The sequence below is a fragment of the Vulpes lagopus genome, chromosome 2, assembly GCF_018345385.1.
Source record: "Vulpes lagopus strain Blue_001 chromosome 2, ASM1834538v1, whole genome shotgun sequence".
Taxonomy (NCBI): domain Eukaryota; kingdom Metazoa; phylum Chordata; class Mammalia; order Carnivora; family Canidae; genus Vulpes; species Vulpes lagopus.
Genome location: NC_054825.1, coordinates 11,570,837 through 11,591,739, shown reverse-complemented (window position 1 = coordinate 11,591,739; position 20,903 = coordinate 11,570,837). Strand labels below are relative to the sequence as shown.

The 20,903-nt window shown below is 50.3% G+C and overlaps 1 protein-coding gene across 2 annotated transcripts in view; it reads right to left on the bottom strand.

The window, feature by feature from the left end:
* Positions 1-1,810: 1,810 nt before the first annotated feature.
* RGS10 (regulator of G protein signaling 10) overlaps positions 1,811-20,903 on the bottom strand; it is a 39,243-nt gene continuing 20,150 nt past the window's right edge. For both annotated transcript variants that reach the window (XM_041746658.1, XM_041746660.1), the window contains exons 4-5: positions 16,296-16,439; positions 1,811-2,284 (exon numbers count right to left, since the gene is read on the bottom strand). In XM_041746658.1, the coding sequence (XP_041602592.1) occupies positions 2,138-2,284; positions 16,296-16,439 (291 nt within the window). In that variant the 3' untranslated portion in view covers positions 1,811-2,137. The remainder of the gene's footprint in view (positions 2,285-16,295; positions 16,440-20,903) is intronic.

Here is a 20,903-nt window from a genome sequence, read left to right as displayed (position 1 = left end):
ATGGATTCCCTACACTTCCGGCTTGCTTTTACAGTGGCTTCAGGAAGCTGAATTCTGTATACGCCTCAGCTGTGCAGGCAGCATAGATGTGGGCAGCCAGGCGGGAGCAAGCCAGAGGAAGTGGCAGGAGTTCACGCCGGTAGGAGCACGCTGCGGTTAAACGTACGGGGCTCGCATCCCACTGGCTCTCAGCTTTTCAGGCAGCTCCCATGTGACAGGCTTTTCTTTTGCTAGATCATCTTCGGGCTGACTCTGGATATTTCCTTTATTCGAGCACTTATAAAGAGACCACCACTCTAAAGGGTCTCTGAGCCCAGTGGAAAGAGGGAAAAAGCCAGAAGGTTCTTTGAGTCCCATACAGGCTCATCAAAGGGAGCACAGACCCGCTTGTTCAACTCCCTGGCAACCCCAAGTAACCCTCTACCTGCAACGGCGTGGTGGGGTGGGTGTGCAGCTCTACATTTTCCTGCTCAGGAAACTGCAAATTGCAAATTGAGGATGGATGACATGTCCCTTGGGTGTGTGTCTCAGTGTCACTACCTCGCCCTAGGCAGAGAAAAGGCTTGTCTGGGATGTCCTGGGGGAAGGCACAGACATCCCCCCACCCAAGGGATCGAGCATCTGCTGTTTCTGATAAATGCACAGTCAAATCACTTGGTTCTCAGCAGTCAATGGCTCCCGAAGGCTGTCCCTTCCCCAGGCCGGAGGTGGACGGACAGGAAACCTTCGACCACAGTGAATGGACATTGTGATGCTGGGGAACCAGGGGAACAGCAGAGTGGTCACGGGAGGGGACGGTCATCATCGCAAATGGCTCACTCAGAATAGAACCAGTCTGTGCCGATTATCCCAGCATAATTACTAAACTTAGTTCCCTTCTCTCTCAAAACTATCCTGGTGTGATTAATAAACTACATGGTCACCCTCGACATCAGGGAATTTTGCAAATGGAAACGTCTGAGTGGGAAGGCTCGCAAGTAACAGTCTGGTTGCTGTGTTTGTACAAACAGGAGCTGGAGGTTTGGCAAACATGCTGGAGAGGCCTGGCAGCAGCAGATGGCGGGAGCAAGCGGCAGGAGGGAACTGGGCCTGACCTTGGGCTCCGCTGGGCTCTGCTCGGAAAGGGGGGTGTGGGTGGCACCTGGGCTGGCTGGGACAGCCTGGGCCAAGCAGGATTTCAAGCACAGCCTCTCCACCCACGAAGAGACTTTTCAAAGACCATTTCTTTCCCCTCATTGAAGCGTCAAGCCCAGAGTTAACAAGTCCAGTAAAGGGTAGGACAGAGAAGAAAGGGTTCCAATGTGTCCCCAGATGGGCTATGGGGGAACGAATCATCCCACCAGCTCCGTCATCGGCACGGGCCATGTGCCACGAGCTCGTCCAACACCGCCTTGTGTTGTCACGGGGGACCCTGAACAATTTCACATGTGTCCTTCTTTCTTCCTGGTTGAGATCCTGTTTCTGTCAAGGTGAACTATTTATCTGTGCTGCATGAAATGTCACAGACAGTAGGCAAAACCAGGACAAACCCACACACCAGAAATGAGAACCCTCTGATGATGCTCACACACAGCTCCCCAAATCTGTAGAGGCTGTCGGTGAGGACTTTTCCTTTCCCAGGTCAGAACTTAGTCTCGACAGGTACTTAGTCCAAAAAGGCGCCTGACAGATGACACCCCCAGGGGCCTGGGTTTGACAACTCAAGTCACTCTTGAGCTGATTTGCCAAGTGAATCGGTGGACATGCATGACCCCTCCCGCAGAGGCCGGGCAAAGACTTAAAGGTAACAGGTGGCTCTAAGTTTCACCTGGTGGCCTCACAGGATGTTTAATCAGGCTACAAAATGCTCAAAGTATCCAGTGTTTAAGGACTCTTCCGCTTGTGTGTGTGTGTGTGTGTGTGTGTGTGTGTGTGTGTGTTTGTGAACTAAAACCTCAAAGCTATTTGTTGTTTTATGTAAGATTAGCCATCATGCAAAACTTACAGGTCAAGCAGTTAATAAAATACACATGTCCCATTGGAGGGTTTTTTACATTTCAGTCCTTACAGATAACAAAGCAATGAGAAACCCTGCATGGTCCTGAGAGTGAGTCCCTTTGCCTCTGACAGCCGCCAGTCCTGCCAGCTCTTGGGCGGCTCATGTGTTATAAATTCTCGAAGCCCTTTTAGCTGCAGTTTGGGCATCAGGGGGATCTTCTTCCTCCTCCTCGGTTCGCTTGTGTTTTAAAAACAAGTCAGACTTCAAGAAGCGGCTGTAGCTGTCGTACTTCATGAGGTTGAAGATCTAAGGAGAAAAAGGAAAAAGAGTCTAAAGGTTGAGGCTTAATCAGACCATGAGTCATTCTATCAAATGTTCATTAAATACCTTCCGTGTGCCAAAGAAGGCAAATATGTGCAAAACACACCAAGCAAGTTAAGTCGTGTGCTGGGCAAGGAAGGTTTCCTGGATGGTTTGGGTCATTATGAGTCTCGACGGAATATAATAGTTACTGCCACACGAACAAATCTATCTTTATCTTCCACGGAAGTATGAATGTGGACAGCACGGATTCATACCCTTGTATCAAGAGGTCCGTTAAGAATCTCCACTTTATTTGTACAGATAACACAGGGATGGATTTCACCAGAACCTGGAGATGGCCGAACAGAAACCATTCCTGTAGAGAGGGTGGTTACTGGGAGGGCCACGGTCACCTCAGGTGATGTCGATATTGTTAAGACCCCCCAGAAGTCTGGCATCCAAGGTCTCAGATAAACCTGTTATTATGCCAAGGAACAAAAATAGGGCTTATTTAATGCAGGCAGGGGTGGGTGAAACCACAGTCTTAGCAAGGAGAGGCTCTGGGAACAGGCCCTAATTAAAGGAAGCAGCAGTTGGCTGCAGCTTGCGGACACCTGCGCACTCACACAGGCCCAGGAGCGTGGCTCTGGGAAAGCAGGGACTCCCTTGTGTGCTCGTGGGGTACGAGAGGACCACCCATCCCGGAACCTAAGTCCCCTGGATTAGAGGGCTGCCTCCTGCACCACAGGTCCTCAGAGAGTCGCCCCCTCTCTTCTTAGCCACCGTCCCTATTCCCAGCCTCCCTTCTCCCCCACTCCCCTACCCCAATCCTTTGCCACTCTCCTCCCCTGCCCTACAAAAGTGGTGGAGAAAGGAGAAGCAAACAGGAAAGTATTTTCCGGCTGTCATGGAGTAACGTCTCTTGAGAAATCTCCCTCATTGTCTCTCTCTCAAACCTTTCAACTGAATTTTCAGGACATTCTGCAGATGGAAAATCTGCAAGTACCCTGGTGTCTTCGCTTACTGAACTATGACAGGCTCAAGTGGAAAGTTCTAGGGGTGTCTAGAATGTCACTCACTGCCAGGCAGGGTTTTCAAGTGGGTGGTAAAACCCTGACATCCTTTTTTTTTTTTTCAGATTTTATTTATTTATTCTTGAGAGACAGAGAGAGAGAGAGGCATAGACATAGGCAGAGGGAGAAGCAGGCTCCCCTCCCCGCAGGGAGCACGATGTGGGACTCGATCCCAAGATCCCGGGATCATGACCTGAGCCAAAGGCAGATGCTCAACCACTGAGCCACGCAGGTGTCCTCCCTGACATCTTTAAAATTTGACCTCAGCCAACACACAGGCAAACTATTTTGAAAACTGAATGTCTGGGGCGCCTGAGTGGCTCATTCGGAGCCTGCTTCTCCCTCTCCCTCTGCCTGCTGTGTGCACATGTTCTCTCTCTCTCTCTCTCTCTCTCTCTCTCTCATAAAATCTTTAAAAAAGAAAGAAAGAAAAGAAAACTGAATGTCTGATGGAGTCTAAGGACTCAGAACATCTGCCTGGGGGATTGGAGACCTGGAACCTTCCGCCTTTATACCTTCCTTCTCCCAAAATGGCTTCACCCCCAGGAGAAGCGCCTAAATCATTTTGCTAATCCTCCAAGCCCACTGCTCAGCGAAGATTTAGGACTCTGTGTTTTCCTTAAACTCTTACACTCTTGCCTGCCCTTCCCTGGGTGTCCCTCCAGTCTTGCCTCAGATCTGCAGCTGTTCAGGAAGATCACGCCTCCATAAATCCCCACCTTGTGTCTCTCCATGGCCATCACCTATTTTATAGCAATTTTGCAATCCTAGACTGATTTGCTGGGGTTTGCAGAAATCATTCATTTTAAAACAACAATAAAAAAAAATCTCCCAGAAAACACAAAAATCATAGCCAAGGGCAAGGCGGGGGATGAGGAATGCCATTATGATGCCGCGGCCTCCCACAAACATGCTGCGCAGGTGCTGCCATCCATCACCACCTGCATTATTTGGCTTTTCCAGGCACAGGGCTCCCAGAGGGGACTGTGACATGCCCACCTAGTCAGGAAGTCTGGAATGAGGCTCAGAGTGACTCATGAAGCCCGCCTCATGAGTACCCCTCCTGGCACCCAGCCCTGCACCCCTCCCACACCAGGTCCGCAGCAGATGGGACCCACCACTGCCAGCAGGATGCGGTTCGACCCAAGTGTCTCGTCTGAAGTCTCTGCATGTGGGAGTGGAACATCCTGTTTGCCTGTCGTGGCTCTGAGGCTCACACTTCAAAGAAGAGAAGAAAAAGGCACCCAGGGATGGAGGCGGCAGGGGACAGAGGGCAGGGGGTTGCTTCAGCTGAGGGGAATGCTCGAGATCCCGAGAGGCCACAGGCTCTCAGCACTCCACGAGTGCCAGCAAGCTCGAGGGGACAGGGCTGCAAACTATTTAACAGGAACATAAGGGCCACTCCTTGCCGTGGGCAGGTGTGAAATGCCCATGAAGGCTTTTGGGCTGGGACTTCCTCTGCCAGGAACCTTCGCCTGCCTCCAGGGGCTGTGGAGTCACCGGGTGGTGGCTGCAGCCATCAGACCCCCATGGGAAAAGGAAAAAGGAAAGGGCTATCGCTCCCAACATTTTCTGGGGCTCTGAGCTGCCTAATAGCTCATCACTGCCATCAGCAAAGGCTCTCCTAGGCACAGGCCTCAGAGCATATGGCAACAGGGTGCCCCCATTACAGGGCCCCCCATGGGGGGTGCTTGGTGAAAACAGCTCGGAGAAGAGAGAATGCTCCCAAAAATCCCTTTCAAGAAAGTGGCCAAAGGCAGCGTACCTGGCTGCTGACCACAGGCCACAGTCTTAGTCATCATGGGGCAAGTGGCCGCGACTGGGGTCCAGTGGCCGCGACTGGGGTCCAGTAAACATTCGCCTGATGAATGAATAGAAACCACCCACCGTGCAATGACAGGGGACTGGCGAAATGACGCAGGGGATACCGAGACTGCGGGGAGCACCTTCCAGCCCAGTGCCAGGCAGCGCACCGAGCATTCTCTCCTTTAATCCTCACCGGGACCTGATGAGACCTGATTGCAGAGAGAAGAAACTAGGCCTTCAAGGTTTGGTGCCTTGTCCCAGCTTAAAATGGCTCAGATTATGATTTTTTTACTTTATACCAGTGCAAAAACAACACACATTCAATAGAAACTGTACCTCAAACTTTGAAATTTGATCTTTTCCCCCCGGCTAGCGATTCACAGTGCGTTCCTTGCTGGTGACGCTGGGCCCCGGCCTCCAGTCTGTCCCCCGATCACAAGCACAAACAGCTCATACTGACAACCACCCCACACCCTTACGGCAGTTCTGTTTCCACTTTCAGTCTAATATTCCATAAACCATGTGAGATATCCAACACTTCGTTGTAAAGTAGGCTTTGTGCTACATGATTTCGCCCAGCTGTAGGCTAATGTTAAGTGTTTGGAGCATGTTCTAGGCTAAGTTATGAGGGTCGGTAGGTTAGATGTGTTAAATATCATCTTCAACTTACAATATTTTCAACTTATGGTCAAGATGTACCTCCATGTTGAGTTGAAGAAGCTCTATAAGTGCCCGTCTTCCTCTGTGTCCTCACACGATCCTCCCTCTGTGTGTGTCACCTCTTCTTAGAAGGACACCAATCATATTGGATGTAGGGCCCACTCCAATGACCTCATTTTACATGAATTATCTCTTTAAAATTATCTCTTTAAAGGGTTATCTGTATATTAGATATTTTAGATATTTAGATTTTAGATTTAGATATTTAGATTAGATATATTAGATAATTAAAATTATCTTGAAACACAGTCACATTCTGAGGTGCTAGGGCTTAGGACTTCAACCTCGGATTTTGGAGGGCGTCACAGCTTGTAACAGCCCAAGAGAGATGGGTGGGATGCGAACGCTGGCCACCTTGCCCTGCGAGCCCCTACTCCTAACCACTAGGCAGTCCTACCACTCACCTGACAGACCCATAGGCAGTCACTAAAAATGAAGGCTGCAAAGAGAGACGTGGAAAGAATGTAATAGGTGAGCGTTACAAGACTGAACATTAAATTTTTAAAATGTATGAAAATGAGAAACAATGATTCCAAGTATGTTCTCCAAGAGTGTATCTGTGGGGGCACCTGGCTGGCTCAGTCGGAAGAGCTGTGACTCCTGATCTCAGGGTCATCAGCTCGAGCCCCATGTTAGGTGTAGAGAATACTTTAAAAAAAATAAAAATAAAAATCTTTTTTTAAAAAAGTGCATTTGTGTGTATAAATGGGAAACAAATATCCCTAAAAGTCAGTTGAATGCTGGACCTGCAAAGTGTCTGTTCACCTGGAACCTCAAAATGTGACCTTATTTGGAATAGGGTTAGGTGAGGATCTCGTCACGGTGACATCATCTTCCAAGGAGCAGGGTCTTCCTAAGAAGAGAACACACAGAGGGACACAGAGAGAAGAGGCCATGTGAAGACAGAAGCAACCACCAGAGTGATGCAGCTACAAGACAAGAAGCACCAGGAATGCCAGTCCCCACCAGAAGCCAGGAGGAAGCCGGGAAAGATCCTTCCATACAGCCTATGGGAGGAGCACAGCCCTGCCGACACCTTGATTTCAGACTTCTGACCTCCTGAACCGAGAGATTAAATTTCTGTTGTTTTACGCAACTCAGTTTGAGATAATTTGTTAAGACAGCCCTTGGAAACTAACAGTCAGCTTATTGATTTCAGCTCACTCTTAACTGGAGCACAGAAAATGAGATGGCCCTAGGTGTTCCAGAAGGTTCTACAAAATGAGGACTCTCTGATGGGGAGAACTGGCCTCACCAGGCCTGAACTGAGAGCATCACCCTTCCAACACACCTTAAGTTGTCTGCAGGGAAGAGAAAGCAGAAGGTGGAGACAAATCTGGGGTGCGGGGTGGTGCTCCAGGTGGACAGACGGCATCGGAGCAGAGCCATAGAGCAGAAGTCCTTCTGAGAGACAGGCAGCCAATGAAGTAGAAAACTCCAGTTGGCAGCTAAGGTGCATTCCATACCTTTTTTTTTTTTTTTGGCCAAGACAGCTGTGGCTCAGCAGGTTGAGAGTTTTGGCAGCCCCACATCTGGAGGCAGCATGCCTTGTCTATAACCTATTTAGCATCGTTGCCTTGGGATCCACTCCTGCAGGAGGCTGGAGGCGAAACTCTCAGTGATAAAGGCAAAGAGAGGGAGCCCCCCTGCCTGTGGGCATCTTTGTGCCAGGTCCCCTAACATGACCAGGACTCTCCCTCTTCAGACCCAGGGTGCTGACTGATTAGGATTTCCCCTTCCTCAAGGGAAAACAGCCACGGGGTGCTGCAACCGTAGGTCATTCCGAATCTGCTGCTCAAGGAAAGGACCCCCTCCGGGAAGCACCCTCATCCATGGAGAAGACAGGATGCCTAAACTTCCTCAGTAAAGATTTCATCACTGTCTCCATCAAGTGTGTTTCAAGCCTAATCTTTTCATGCCTCTCAGACAGCAGGAACATTAAAAGACCTAAATGAGCATCCTCCCTCCTTTTCAAACCCCTCTGCCATGTGATTTCAACTGGGTACAAGGAGAAAAAATAAATCCTTTAATGCAACAAAACGTTTTAGTAGTGGGATTTCATATTTGCTTCAAGAACTGAGTTCTTGAAAGAAGGTGGCAAGCACCACGGTCTCTGAACTACACTTCTAGAACGTGCTCTCCTCCCACACACCCAGATCACAGACATGCTTTCATACCCACACATACAGACAAAAAGTGCGAAGAAAGCAAGCTCCCTCCCTCCAGTCCTCAGGCTATGAAATGATCAGAAGCCACGGGGCAGGGCACACACAGGGATGTCCCCACCGCGCAAGTTCCAGATGGCCTCGCCACCTACTGAGTGGGGTGCATCCGCTGCACAGCAGCTCAACTCGATACTTGTCCCAACCTGCCAGGCTGGGCCGTGGATGTTTCTGTTATCCTGGATAGTGCTCCTGCTTCCTGGACAGGCTGCCAGACAGGGACAGCATGCTGGTGGGATTAGAACTCTGGAAAGAAGGTGGACATGGACAGAGGAGGAAAGACGCCTGTTCGAGGGTGAAATCCCCTCACAGTCCCATGGGTGGGGTGCTATCCCATGGAGCAGGGGTCAATTCATCTACTTTTTCCTGGAGTCCGTAACACTCGGATCCAAGGCCCAAATGACATGCTTTATACGTGGGGTGAAGGTATTTTATTTTTGCCTTTGCCATCAGGAGGAGAGTTAAAAGCTATTCTAGTATCCCTCTGATCTTCTTCCCTTAAACACATTTTTAGAGTTATATAAAAAAAAAAATCTCAAAGTATTTCAAATACTATCCTTCCTGCCCCACCCCATCCCTCATAAGGCAAAGGCTGTGGCAGATGGAGGGAGCCAACTTTTCTTCCATTTGAATGAAAACCCATGACCTGCCCTTTCTGGCTTTGCACTCTGGGAAATGCCAATTTCAGGACTGGACTCAATCTTTAGGGGCTGATGTCAGCTGGCACCCACGAGACGGAGGCGCCCAGGATCCCCAGCCTCAGCCCCCACTGCAGACTTGAAGATACTAGGGGTGGAGGGAGGGAGTGGACCCCTATATGACCCCGGAAGCATGGGGTCATGCCCCTCCCCCACTGCTGGATCCTCACCAACTGGTCCACCCCTTCTTCTTGATGTCTAAAAAGGAAGTGTTTCTCGCTTCTTGGGTTCTGGGGAAATTCAAAGAAAAGACAAAAGACACTACTAACAAGGGGCCGGACGCATGGTTCCTTTCTGTCAAGGATGTGGCTGGGAGCATTGACATCTCACTGAAGTCTTTTCTACATTTTTTTTAAGCATCGGAGGTTGAAGGCTTCCTTTTCCGTGGAGAAAGCTGCCTCCATTCTCCCTTCCCCCAAACCAGACTTAGCAAGAAACCTGGATGGGAATGTCCTGGCAGCATCTGAAACCTGCTTAAGTGTAAGCATTGGGATCCCTCGGGTTTAAGGAAGAAGAATGAGCTTGCCCTCAAACCTTCTTTTTCATGGTCCAAAAAAGCAATGATTTCAAGTTGTCATGTGCAATGACCTTGACCCTCCCATCATCTCCAGTCTCCTTGCTGTCCCGGAGCGAACCAACTGGATTCCAACCCAATCCTGTGGAATCCAAACCCGAGGCATCAGGGCAAGAAAGGGGTTTAAGATGGTGCTGAGAAACTTATAGGAGCAGAGTTTTGTTTCAAATCATTGACATGGCATAATGTCAAGTCACTGAGCAGATTTCAAAGCTTTCCATTCTTATACTCTCAGGGAAGGGTCTGGAAGGATCTGAAACATATGGGCATTACTGCCTGGGAGGGAGAGAGAAGGCACGGCCTGGGGTGTGTAACTTTTTACTTCAGACCCTCATGGGTCATGTGAATTTTCTTTTCTTTTCAACAATGAACGTGTAGTTATTTAACAATTAAAAATAATTTTTAGGAGTGCCTGGGTGGCTCAGTCGGTTAAGCATCTGTCCTTGGCTCAGGTCATAATCCTGGGGTCCTGGGATCCAGTCCCGTGTCGGGCCCTCTGCTCAGTGGGGAGTCTGCTTCTCCCTCTCTCTCTCTGCCTGCCTCTCTCCCTGCTCATACTCCCTCTCTGTCAAATAAATAAATAAATAAATAAAATATTTAAAAACTAATAATAGTGGGCAGCCCGGGTGGCTCAGCAGTTTAGCACTGCCTTCAGCCCAGGGCCTGATCCTGGAGACCCAGGGATCGAGTCTCACATCAGGCTCCCTGCATGGAGCCTGCTTTTCCTTCTGCCTGTGTCTCTTTCTCTCTTTATCTCTCTCTGTCTCTCATGAATAAATAAATAACATCTTTAAAATAATAATAATAATAGTAATTCTTAGGGGTGCCTGAGTGGCTCAGTTGGTTAAGCATCTGACTCTTGATTAAGCCTCAGGTCATGATCTCAGGGTCGTGGGATCGAGCCTGGTGTCCGGCTCCACACTCAGCAAAGAGTCTGCTTGAGATTCTCTCTCCTTCTCCCTCTGCCCCTCCTCCCGCTTTTGCTCTCTAAATAAATAAATACATGAAATCTTTAAAAGAATTAATTTTTAAAATTAACCTGCTCAGGATTTTGAATGCCACAGTAGCAGGATGCGCTCAGGGCTAGGGCTGGCCGAGCGGGCCCTGGGTGGCCTTCCTCCCTGGAGCTCCCAGCCGTGCGACAGAACGGGACACACGTGTTCCCAGCCCACTGAGCTCACAGGGTCACCGGGGACGGGCGCTGTCCTCTCTCATACAAAGAGGAGCACGTTAGGCTGCGGGGATCGATTTTGCTCCCTGCGTGTTGGAGAAGGGAGAGCGCTGGTGGGGGTTTCATGCTGCCCTACAGCATGTGCAAAGGCGAGGGGTGGCCCCGACCAGGAGGGGACAGCGAGGAAGGCCACCGCTCGGACCAGGCCAGGTCCGTGGGCCCCGAGCCCACCCATTCCTCTCGCCCCGCGCGGTGACCTGAGGCCAGCCGTGCCGCCGTCCCCTGGGGTGACCTTTCACACTTCCCCAGGACCACCCCCCCTAAGTCCCATGAGATGCACACGTGGAGGCATCGTGGAAACCACGGGGGGGTGGGGCTCGGCCCTCGTGTTTCCCGAAGTCACGGCGCTGGAGAAAGCGTGACGACCCTGGCTGGTTATCGGTGGGGGCCTGAGGCCACGAGCTCCGCTGCGGGTTTGGGAGTCCTTTGGGAGTCCCGTTGAGCTGGGCTTTCCCAGCCTGGGCACCACCGACACTTGGCGCCGATCATTCTGTGTCGTGTGAGGCTGTCCCGTGCCTTATATTTAGCAGCATCCTGGACTCTGCCCAGGAGCTGCTGGTGGCCCCCCCCCCGCCACCCCGCTTGTGACAGCCAGAAAGGTCTCCAGACACTGCCCAGTGTCCCCTGGGCAGGCTGGGGGGGGGGGGCACAAAATCATCCCCAGTTAAGAACTATTGCATGAAATTAAAGTTTATCTTCACATGACAGTCTAAAGGACACGCACAGTTAACACAGAGGGCTCTGAGTAAACACAGACACGACTGCATTTCGCCTTGTAAGTGTCTTATCATAATCTCCATTTCACAAAAGGGGAAGCTGAGGCACAGACTGTATCTTGCCCAATGTGTCACAGCTAATGAACTCTGAGGTCATAGGAAAGGGGGGAAAAGTCAGGCCTAAGGAAATAAAGATGTGGCTGGCAGGGAGCGGCTGTTCAACATCAGGGCGCTGCAGGGTTCTAGATGGCTTCACTGTGCAGCTCCGAGGGGCAGCAGAGTTTGCCAGAAGCCACACGCCGTAGATGAGGACACAGAGGCCACACCAAGAGCCCCCATGTCCCCCGCCCAGCGCACCCAACACGCAGTGATCCTGACAGTAAATGTGAGCTCCGCATCCAGGAAGTGATGAGCAGCGAGGGAGATGTCAGGCCATCAGGGAACAAATGATGAGCCATGGTCAGGAGGCTGCGGGTTCACAGTTGGTACAGAGAGGCTCTGCTCCACCGAGTCATCATCAGGCTCCTGCACAGCTCATGAGACACGGGCATGGCTGGAGCTGGGGATCAGGGCCAAGGTGCCCATCTTTGAAGAGGCCCTAACCTTACTAGCCCAACTGGCATATTCTAGAACGAGTTACCATTCAAAATCCTTGAAAGTAAACTGGTTACCACAGCTTCAGGGCCTCACCCTGGCCAGTCCCTCCTGACTTAGTTTCTACTGCCGTCCTCATTGACTATATACTCCAGCCATTCGGACCTCCTCCAACACGCCTAGTGGCTCCCCACCACAGGGCCTTTGTGCTTGCTGTTGCCTCTCCCTGGAAGGCCCTGCTCCCTTCTCACCTGGCTTTCCTTGCCACTCAGGTCTCAGCCACCTCTTCGGGGTGCCCTCCCTGACCACTAGATCCCAAGTAGGCCCCCCTCAATCATCACTCTCAGTCCACCACCTGCTGTAGGTACTTCATGGCATTTATCTTTTTCTGTCTCTGTGGTTGGACGGGGGCTGATTTTCTCACTGCATACATAGTTCCTAGCACAGTCCCAGGCACACAGTAGGCTCTCCATCGTCATTGTGGCACAAGGGAGTGAATAAAAGAACAAATACCAGCAAGCCAACCAGAGCTGAAATAGACCAGCCAGCAGTGGATTTTTAAAAGAAGAAAACAAAGCAAAACAAAAAAAAGACACTGCAGGAAATTGCAATTCATTGAAAAAAATCAACTCTTTGTAAGGTCGCCTCCTCCTTCCTGCTTCCCACAACTTAAATTTGTCCTCTGATTCTAGGCTAAGGTTCCAAGGAAACGGCCACAGTACTACCCCCACCTCTCCTGGCCTTATCCGCATGTGCAGAGCGCACAGAGGGGCTGTGTTTGCAGAACTGAGTTAAATCGGAGCACGATCCCTCCACTTCCATAAGTTTTCAAAGTGACAGAGTTCTGAGCCCCCAAACTTCTCGTAAGATATCAAACTTCTTTTAAGATCTTAAAACGTCTAACATATCCTTCACAGAATATGTCGACCACAATTCAAACTTGATGCTTTGGGGTATCAGGATCACTGGTGTTGCCACCATCCCATAGCACAGGGATGCCCCCACAGTGGTGCGTGGGGCCGGGGGCGCCCACACGCGGTGGCTCTAGATATCTCTGCGCTGTGGTTTTATGTTTAGTTTCGTTTTTCTGTCTCCTCCCTGCCTGTCGGTTATCGCTTCTTGCTGCCCATCGCTGCACAGCTTCTACCGGCACTTCCAATCTGCTGTGACCTAAGAAGCAGAGGCCGCTAGAACTGTGCGTAAACCAAGAATAAACAGGACTTGAATGAAGAACCAAGAAGCTTTTCATTTAAATCAGATGCACAGATGGGGGGTCATCTGATTTAATGCCCAGGGAGGATTTTCCCACCCTTTTAGGTTCTAACTGTGTCCTAAAGTCCATCCTGCCCTATCAGCACTTCCACAGCTGGGGCCCTGCTGCCCTGAGGAGGGGCTGAGGCTCCCCGAAGTCTTCCTGGCAAACGGGGTTGGGAGGTAGGGAGCGGGAAGCAGGCGGCTCAGACAGCTAGCTGCCTTGATGCCAAGTGGTGCTCAACAAAGCCAGAGCCATGGAGCCGGGTGGGATTCAAGTTAGGTGAACTCTTGTGGTTGGTTCCATATATGTGCCTCTCAGCTTCAAATTCCTTCACTTAGAAAACCAGGGCCCTCTGGGGGGCCTTTTGGGAGCAGAGAACCGCAGGACCATGCTGAGCACACATTTTGATGGTTACCAGCAAGGCTTTCACGAGGCAGAGTTTTCCAAAGTGGAACAGAACCCAGAAGCCCTTCCCAGGAACTCACTGTGGAATCAGCTCAGATGCCAAATACCCTGTTTCCACCTTGTTGTACCTTTGAAAGAGAGTTGGTGCACCTTGCTCCCTCTAAAATCAGTGAATTTTAACAACAGGATACACAAGTACCTTCTTCACACTAAATCCTTTGAACTGCATTGTGGCACAATGCTGTGTGCATCTGCGCATGTGTGCTTGCACGAAAGGACGGAAAATCTAGAAATCAAATGTTATTTCTGTTTTTTTCCAGGTATAGAACTACGAATTTTTTTTCATCTTTATATTTTTGATTTCCTAAGCTCCTTTTGCTAAGCATGTATGACTTTCATAGCTAGGTAAATAAAAGTAATTTTTAAAATATTTTTCTTTGTCACTTAAAAAAGATCTGCCTTTATTCCTTGTGTGTCCGCCTTTCCCTGCCGGCAAACCCCCCCAAAGTATGCATCGAGGGGAGCGTGCCCAGTCACAGGGGTCCAGTTCCATTTTAGGATGTGCTGCAGAACTAACTGCAAGAGGCCTGGGTCCTGGGGAGCCCGCGGTCCCATCAAGTGCAGGGCTATCAGCTTACTGCATTCCTCACTACTACCTTGGCTTCTGCAGTCCTGGAAAATGAGGTTGCCTGTGCTCACCTGGTCTCTCCAGTCCTTCTGCTCCAGCTGGTCTCTTGGGGCTTTGAGGAGCCGTGAGAGGCCCCCAGGAGCCCAGGCTGTGAGTGTAGCAGAGAAAGTGGGGTCTTTGAAGACAGGTGGACAAGAATGCACCTGGCCTCTAACACTTCTTGCTACCTGTGTGACTTTGTGCTAACAAACCACATAATCTCTCCCAAACCTTGCTTTTTACATCACCAAAATCAGAAAAATAACATGCATTGGAGATTAAGGAGATGGTACGTGCCAAGTTGGCATCAGGCACTGAAGGGCACTCCTGAATAGTAAATATTGTTATTACTGAGTTTTCAGTCTAGGACAACAGGGGGGTTCAGTCCAGGTTCTCAACTCTAGCTGTATTTTAAAGTGACTCTAGGGAGCTTTTGAAAGACTCTGAGGTCCATGGGGTGCCTGGATGGCTCAGTCAGTTGGGTGTCTGACTCTTGGTTTAGGCTCATAACCTGAGTCAAGGTTATGGGATTGAGCCCCATATGGGGCTCCACACTTGGTGGGGAGTCTGCTTGAGGAGTGTCTCCCTCTGCCCCTCCTCCCCTGGTCTCCCTATCTCTCCAAATGAATAAATCTTAAAAAAAAAAAAAAAAAAAGGACCCAGAGATCCAGGTGGAGCAGATATCCTTACGCACTACAGCCAAAAGAAATGCCTTTTCGCCATACATTCTACTTTATTTCCTTTCACTCCACAAATCCGTGTCCATGGCATCTCTCCCACTGGCTCAAAACTACCACCTCCAGGAAGCCCTCAACTAGTCTCCTGCACCCACCGGAACTCCTTCAACACCTAAATTTGATTAAGGATTCACATGGAGTTTGCACTTGCCACTGTGTCAACTAGTAGTCAAACTACTTTTCAAATTTGTATTTGCTACTTGTTTCCTAATCTGATGCTGAGCAAAGATGGGGCATCACGGATGCTGGGACAGGCTCTGGGCTCTGCGCATGCTCCCAACGATCACAAAAAGGCCAACCAAGGTCTTGTACCAGTTGTCGGAGTGTCGTGCCAGGACCTGCAACCTCAGCGTCGCCGGGGAACTTGCTGGGAAGGCAAAGTCTCAGGCCACCCGGGAACCATCAGATCTGAAGGTTAACTCTGGAGGTGAGGCCCAGGGTCTGTTTTAACAAGCCCTCCAGATGGGTATGGGCTTGCTTACCTTTGAGGGCTGCTGAATAAAGCTAAAAGCTAATTTCCACCTGTGAGCCAAGGAAAGCCTTTGCTCCCTTAGTAAGGAAAGTGCATGCAGAGTCTGATATTTGTCTGTGTTCCATCATCTACAAGTGTATAGATAACATTTCGGAAGAACGGAGCACACTCTGAATAGTCACATCTGCAAATTCACGTCTAAGAAATCTCTGAGTGCAATCTCATCCCTTTTCCTATTACCACTGGCAAATCTCATAAAAAAGCTTGCTAGAAAACTAATTTACCCTTTATAGGTCCTTTTTTAAACTCAATTCTTCCTGCTTTAAGTGGAATAAACTGTCAAACGTTAACCTTTTTCCTTATAACTCAGGAGCCTCACTATGAACTAGCCTACGGTCTTGGGCCGCTGGAAGTGCATGATCATGTTTAGATTATTTGCACCAAAAACGGCCCCAGGTTCCCTACCACTGTGAATCCTCGTGCTCACTTTCTAGATTTTTCTCTCTGTTCCTCCCTTTAGCAGTTACATATTGCTTCCTCCATGTAGGTTCCTTGAATAGCTCCAGCCTCCCTTCTAATCTGGGTGGAGAAGACAGATAATAACTGTTGGTCCAAGCTGTGTGTAGATGAAAAGTAAGCAGGCGTGCGGGAGACTCCGACGGGTCAAATCCTGAGCCTGGCATTCCAGTCCCCTCTAGTTCACCAACCACAGCCTCTTAGGATGCCTCAACTTGCCCAGCTGGATGGGACGGCTTCTGGGGTGTCTAACATTTAGTTTTAACTGAATTCTCCCCAGCCTAGGAGTAAGTGTCACATCCAAGTGCCAGCTGGGAAGACAGGTTACCTGGTCCTGCAGTTTCTGGAACATTAATGGGTGCGGTTCTTCCAGTATCTTCTCATTGAGCCGGGACTGCCCCTCGACGTTGACTTGTGACGAGGCCTTACTGGACAGAAAGGTCATGTAGATCTCTTTTGCCTTTTCCTGCATCTGGAGGAGACACAGGGAGCCTGTTATCTGGGAGCCCAGCCCTTCCCCACTGCACCCAGTTCTCTACTCCAGCCAGACCCAGAAGCTGCTGTTGCTCCATAGCTCTTGGGTATTCCGGCTGCTGCTCCAGGGCTAAGCTCTCTGGGAGGGCTCGTGGTTGGTCTAGCCCCTACCCCCACCCCTGTCATGCATCTGTAGCTGCATCTCCTGTTACGAAATTGCTATACTATCTATGGGGAAATGAAGACAGAAAGAATCCTGGCCCAGAGTGAATGACTGACTGCACCATTCAGGACTATCCTGTGAAGTCTCCAAATCAAGGACTCAAGGCAATCTTGTTCAATCATAAAGAGGAGGGAGGCACTGACCCACACTACAACATGGAGGAGCCTAGAAAACATCATGGTGAGGGCAAGAAGCAGGCACTGAAGGCCACATAGTACATGGTTCCATTCATATGAAAGATCCAGAATAAGCAAATCCATAGAGATGGAAAGATGAGTGGTTGCCCAGGGCTGGGGGAGGGGAAATGGGGAGCAATTGCAAATGGGTAAGGGGTTTCTCTTTAGGGCAATACAAGATTCCGGAACTGGATAATGCAAGTGTTCTTAATGCTACTGAACTATACATTTTAAAATGATGAAAACAGTAAAAATGAAAGCCCTAAGAGATGGTTAAGTGGTAAGATTTATGCTGGCAGAGAGGAGACAGAGAGGAGATGTGTTTCATCACAATTTAAAAGATCAAGTTTGGGATGCCTGGGTGGCACAGTCATTAAGCATCTGACTCCTAACTTCAGGTCATGATCTCAGGGTCGTGAGATTGAGCCCCACGTTGGGCTCCATGCTGGATGTGGAGTCCGCTTAAGATTCTCTCTCCCTCTCCCTCTGCCCCTCCTCACCTCCAAAACAATTAAATTAAGTAAAAAATAAAAATAAAAAAGACAAAAAAATCAAGTGAAACCATGCACACCGATCCCAACCACTCATCCAACATCTACTATGCCCAAGATACATGCCAGGGGTTTTACAGCCATGATCCCATTTCCTTAATCCCCTGAGCATCGAGCAAACGGCCGTTTCCTGTTGGCACCACCTCCCTGGGGAGGACACAGAGGAGAGTACTGTGGCTTATTCAAGAAGCCTGCAGGGAAACTGAGAACTGTTTGGCTCCAAAGCCTTTCAATTCTACCACCACCCCCGCCCCCTACCCCAGTTCCACACTCATGAGATTCATCACCGCCTCCAGGTGTACCATCTGTCTGCATTCCAGGACAGGGATTTTTTGGTAATGGGATAGGAGTACAAGCAAAGAGGAGAACACTTGCTGTCCCCTGAGTCCTAAGTGCCGTTCTGCTGGAAAACATCAGCCCTAAGTACATACAGGCCCTTAAAAGGCTTGTAAGCACAACTGGAAAAGATATACCCACCTGTACTCATGGTGCTGCGAAAACCTGGAGCAAAAACACTTAGGGTAAGTGCTTTGTCTTAAAAACAGCATGTCTCCCTGCTGGGGCTGCAGAAGGCAGCCTGTCCTCCAGGGCATCCCCCTAGGATTCTATTTTCTCCTAGAGAAAGGAGGCACTTCGCTGGCTGCAAAGATGGGGGTCGGTCCTCTGAGCATTACAGCCTAACCTAGTACCTCACCCCACAGAGCAAGTCAGGAGACAAATGCTTCTGACATGCAGCCACGGAGCCATGATGTGGGGCGAGTACAGGGAGCTTTGTGGGGCCTACAGAACTACCATTCCCTCCAGAGAGCCCACCTGGGACCCCACACAGGCTGCAGAGCTCAGCTCAGGAAAGCCCAGGCTCTGGAAACGTTCAGCCTTAGAGAAACCACCAGAAGGCTTCAATATTTGGTGCTTGAAAGGAGGGGAGTTTAACTTATTCTGGTTCCAGGGACTGGTTGACAAAAGACCCCATGAGGCCGAGGCCTGACCATCCTATCCCCCAGAAAGAAAGTCTTGACAGTACTTGCAAGAAGAATCCCCAGGTGGGGGTCAACACCCAAGGCCCTGATGTCATTTCTTGATCAACCGTTACTATGAACAGTTCATTGAGGTCAAACTCAAACAACCCAGGAGCATCTCAAGATATGGCTACTCCACGGGACAAGTCTGGAGACCATCACAGAGACCCAGGGAGGGCAGCACTTTGGAGCTTCTTTGCCTTTCAAAGACCGACCGTTCCATGAAGTCATGAGCCTCACTCCCACCACCCCTTCTGTCAGTGAGGAACAATTTTAGAGAACTACTTCCTGTTTTAACAATACTTCACAAAAATACAGTTTCAGCTAGTCTGATCAACAAACTTCACGCAGAACTCTGGAAATAGAAATCACTTTGGGTCTCCCCTCTCCCTTGAACATTCTATCTCACACACACACACACATACGTGCGCATGCATGCACACACACACGTTTTCCAGATGAATCCAGGCTATCTTGGGTGGTTCTGTAAAGGAGAAGTGTAATGAGTAGCTTGAGGCTTAGAGGTGGGGGTGGGAGGGGTAGTACAAGGATGGAAGGCACCAGGAGAAGAGGAAGCAGGCTGGGGGGCCTGAAGATATCCTAGCCTCTCGGTGGCTCAGCCCCACCTTGAGGCCCCCGCCACCCCTCCTGAGTCTGTCGGAGAATAGTGCGGAGTCCCCGAGGCACCCAGGCCAGGGCCGGCCTAGTCTGTGGCTGCCCCCACGCATAGGGGAATGGCTTCAGCCACAAAGCTTATCTGGGCCGGGGTAGGAAGCGTGACTGGAAAGGGAAACCCTTAGACTACAGACCACAAGCCAGTCACGGGAAGGCCTGGTGCCCATGCCGAGAACTCTTAACAAAAAAGAAGAACCGGGTCTCTCGAGTTATTTTGGTAGATTTTCCATAGCTTTGTTAACCCTATTCTAGCTCCTGTCAGGAGCTACTCGGGTCTCTGGTTCTGGGTGTGACCTGGAAGGATGGCTAGCTTCTCTTCCCTACCCCGGACAGCCTCCACCAGAGCACCTGCTCCATGGAGAGCAACTAGGCCCAGCATCTGATCCTGACCATCCAGAAGGTGCTGGAAAAGGATTCCCTGCCCCCGGGGCCCATGTGATGACTCCTGGCATCATCCTGAGGACTGCCTGTGGGGGCGTCTGCACCCAGATGAGCTTCTCCCAGGAGTCTGGGGCCTTCCTTCCACCTGGCAATGCATCAGCCATAACAATGTGCAGACACAAGTCAGCGCTCAGACGCTGCTCCCTCAGCCGATGCATGTTGAGGAGAAGCAAATTCGTTTTAATATCAGCCCGAGACACAGAAATCTCCTCAGAAGAACAAAAGCATTAGCATTCCAGAGCTCAGAAGAGTGTTGCTGTGTATGCTCTGGCCCCTCTCCCTCATCCATTAAGAGTGCTGAAACTTTTTCCACTGGGAGAATGAAACAAAACCTCCTTCTAGTCCACATGCCCTTATAGCTAATGACCTCCCCACCCCTGACTTCTTACAGAAACATCTCAAAGGAAAAGCATGCACTTGGCGCCTCCACTGTCCCCAAGCCACCCCTCCTCAACCCGCTCAGCCCGGCTTCCGCCCACCTGCCAGCACGGCCTCCCAGCAGCTCCCTGATGCGGCCTGGTGCCTAAGTCCCTCAGAACTTCTTCTGGTCCATACTCTGGCCCCCAGCTGCCCTTTCAGGATCCTCCAACACCTTCCTGTTTCTGTCTCCTTGGGAGGCTCCTGTCTCTCTGTCCCCCCATAAATTCTGGGTTTCCCAGACTTCTGCCCTAGGGGAACTGCTTTCCCAACCACATGCTCTCCCAAGATTTCAGCTCAACCCCCTCCCCCAAGCTACGGACCACGTAGCCAACCGATTTCTAGAACTGTGGGCTTGGATGTCCCACAGACACCCCCAACTTAACACACCAAAGAACCAAGTGGCCCCTCCTGGACGGTGGGTCCTGCAGTCTCTACTCCTGGACACTGGGAGCCGCGGTCCCCAACACATGCCTCCCCCTACACTGCACCTGTCACCAAGATCTGTTCCCTCTGTTCAGTCTGCCTTTTATACGTGCCTGCACAGCCCGCTCTTGTCCACTCCCGCCACTTGGCCGGCAATGGTCCAGAAAAAGAATGAGGCAAAGAAAATATCAAGTAGAGGATTCGAAAATATTTCTGAGAACTGGCTCAGGAAATGGAAAGCAGTTGGAGGGACAGTGGCTGACTCTGCCGAGAGCAAGCGTACACCTGCATGGGTGTTGGGAGGCGGGGAGTACCAACAAGGAACCTCCGAAAATGGCAGGAGCTCAGGGGTCTCAGGTTGCCCAGACAGAAGGGACAAGAAGGGCAGCAGAGAGAAGCTGCTAGACCCCCAGGACCCCCAAGGGGCCCCATCCCTGAGCAGTTTTCCCCCTCCCTTCTCCATGGGAAGCTAGAATCTTCTCCTCTAAAGAAACTTAGGGAAGCTGCCAAACAGAAGCCTGAGGAGAACAAGGA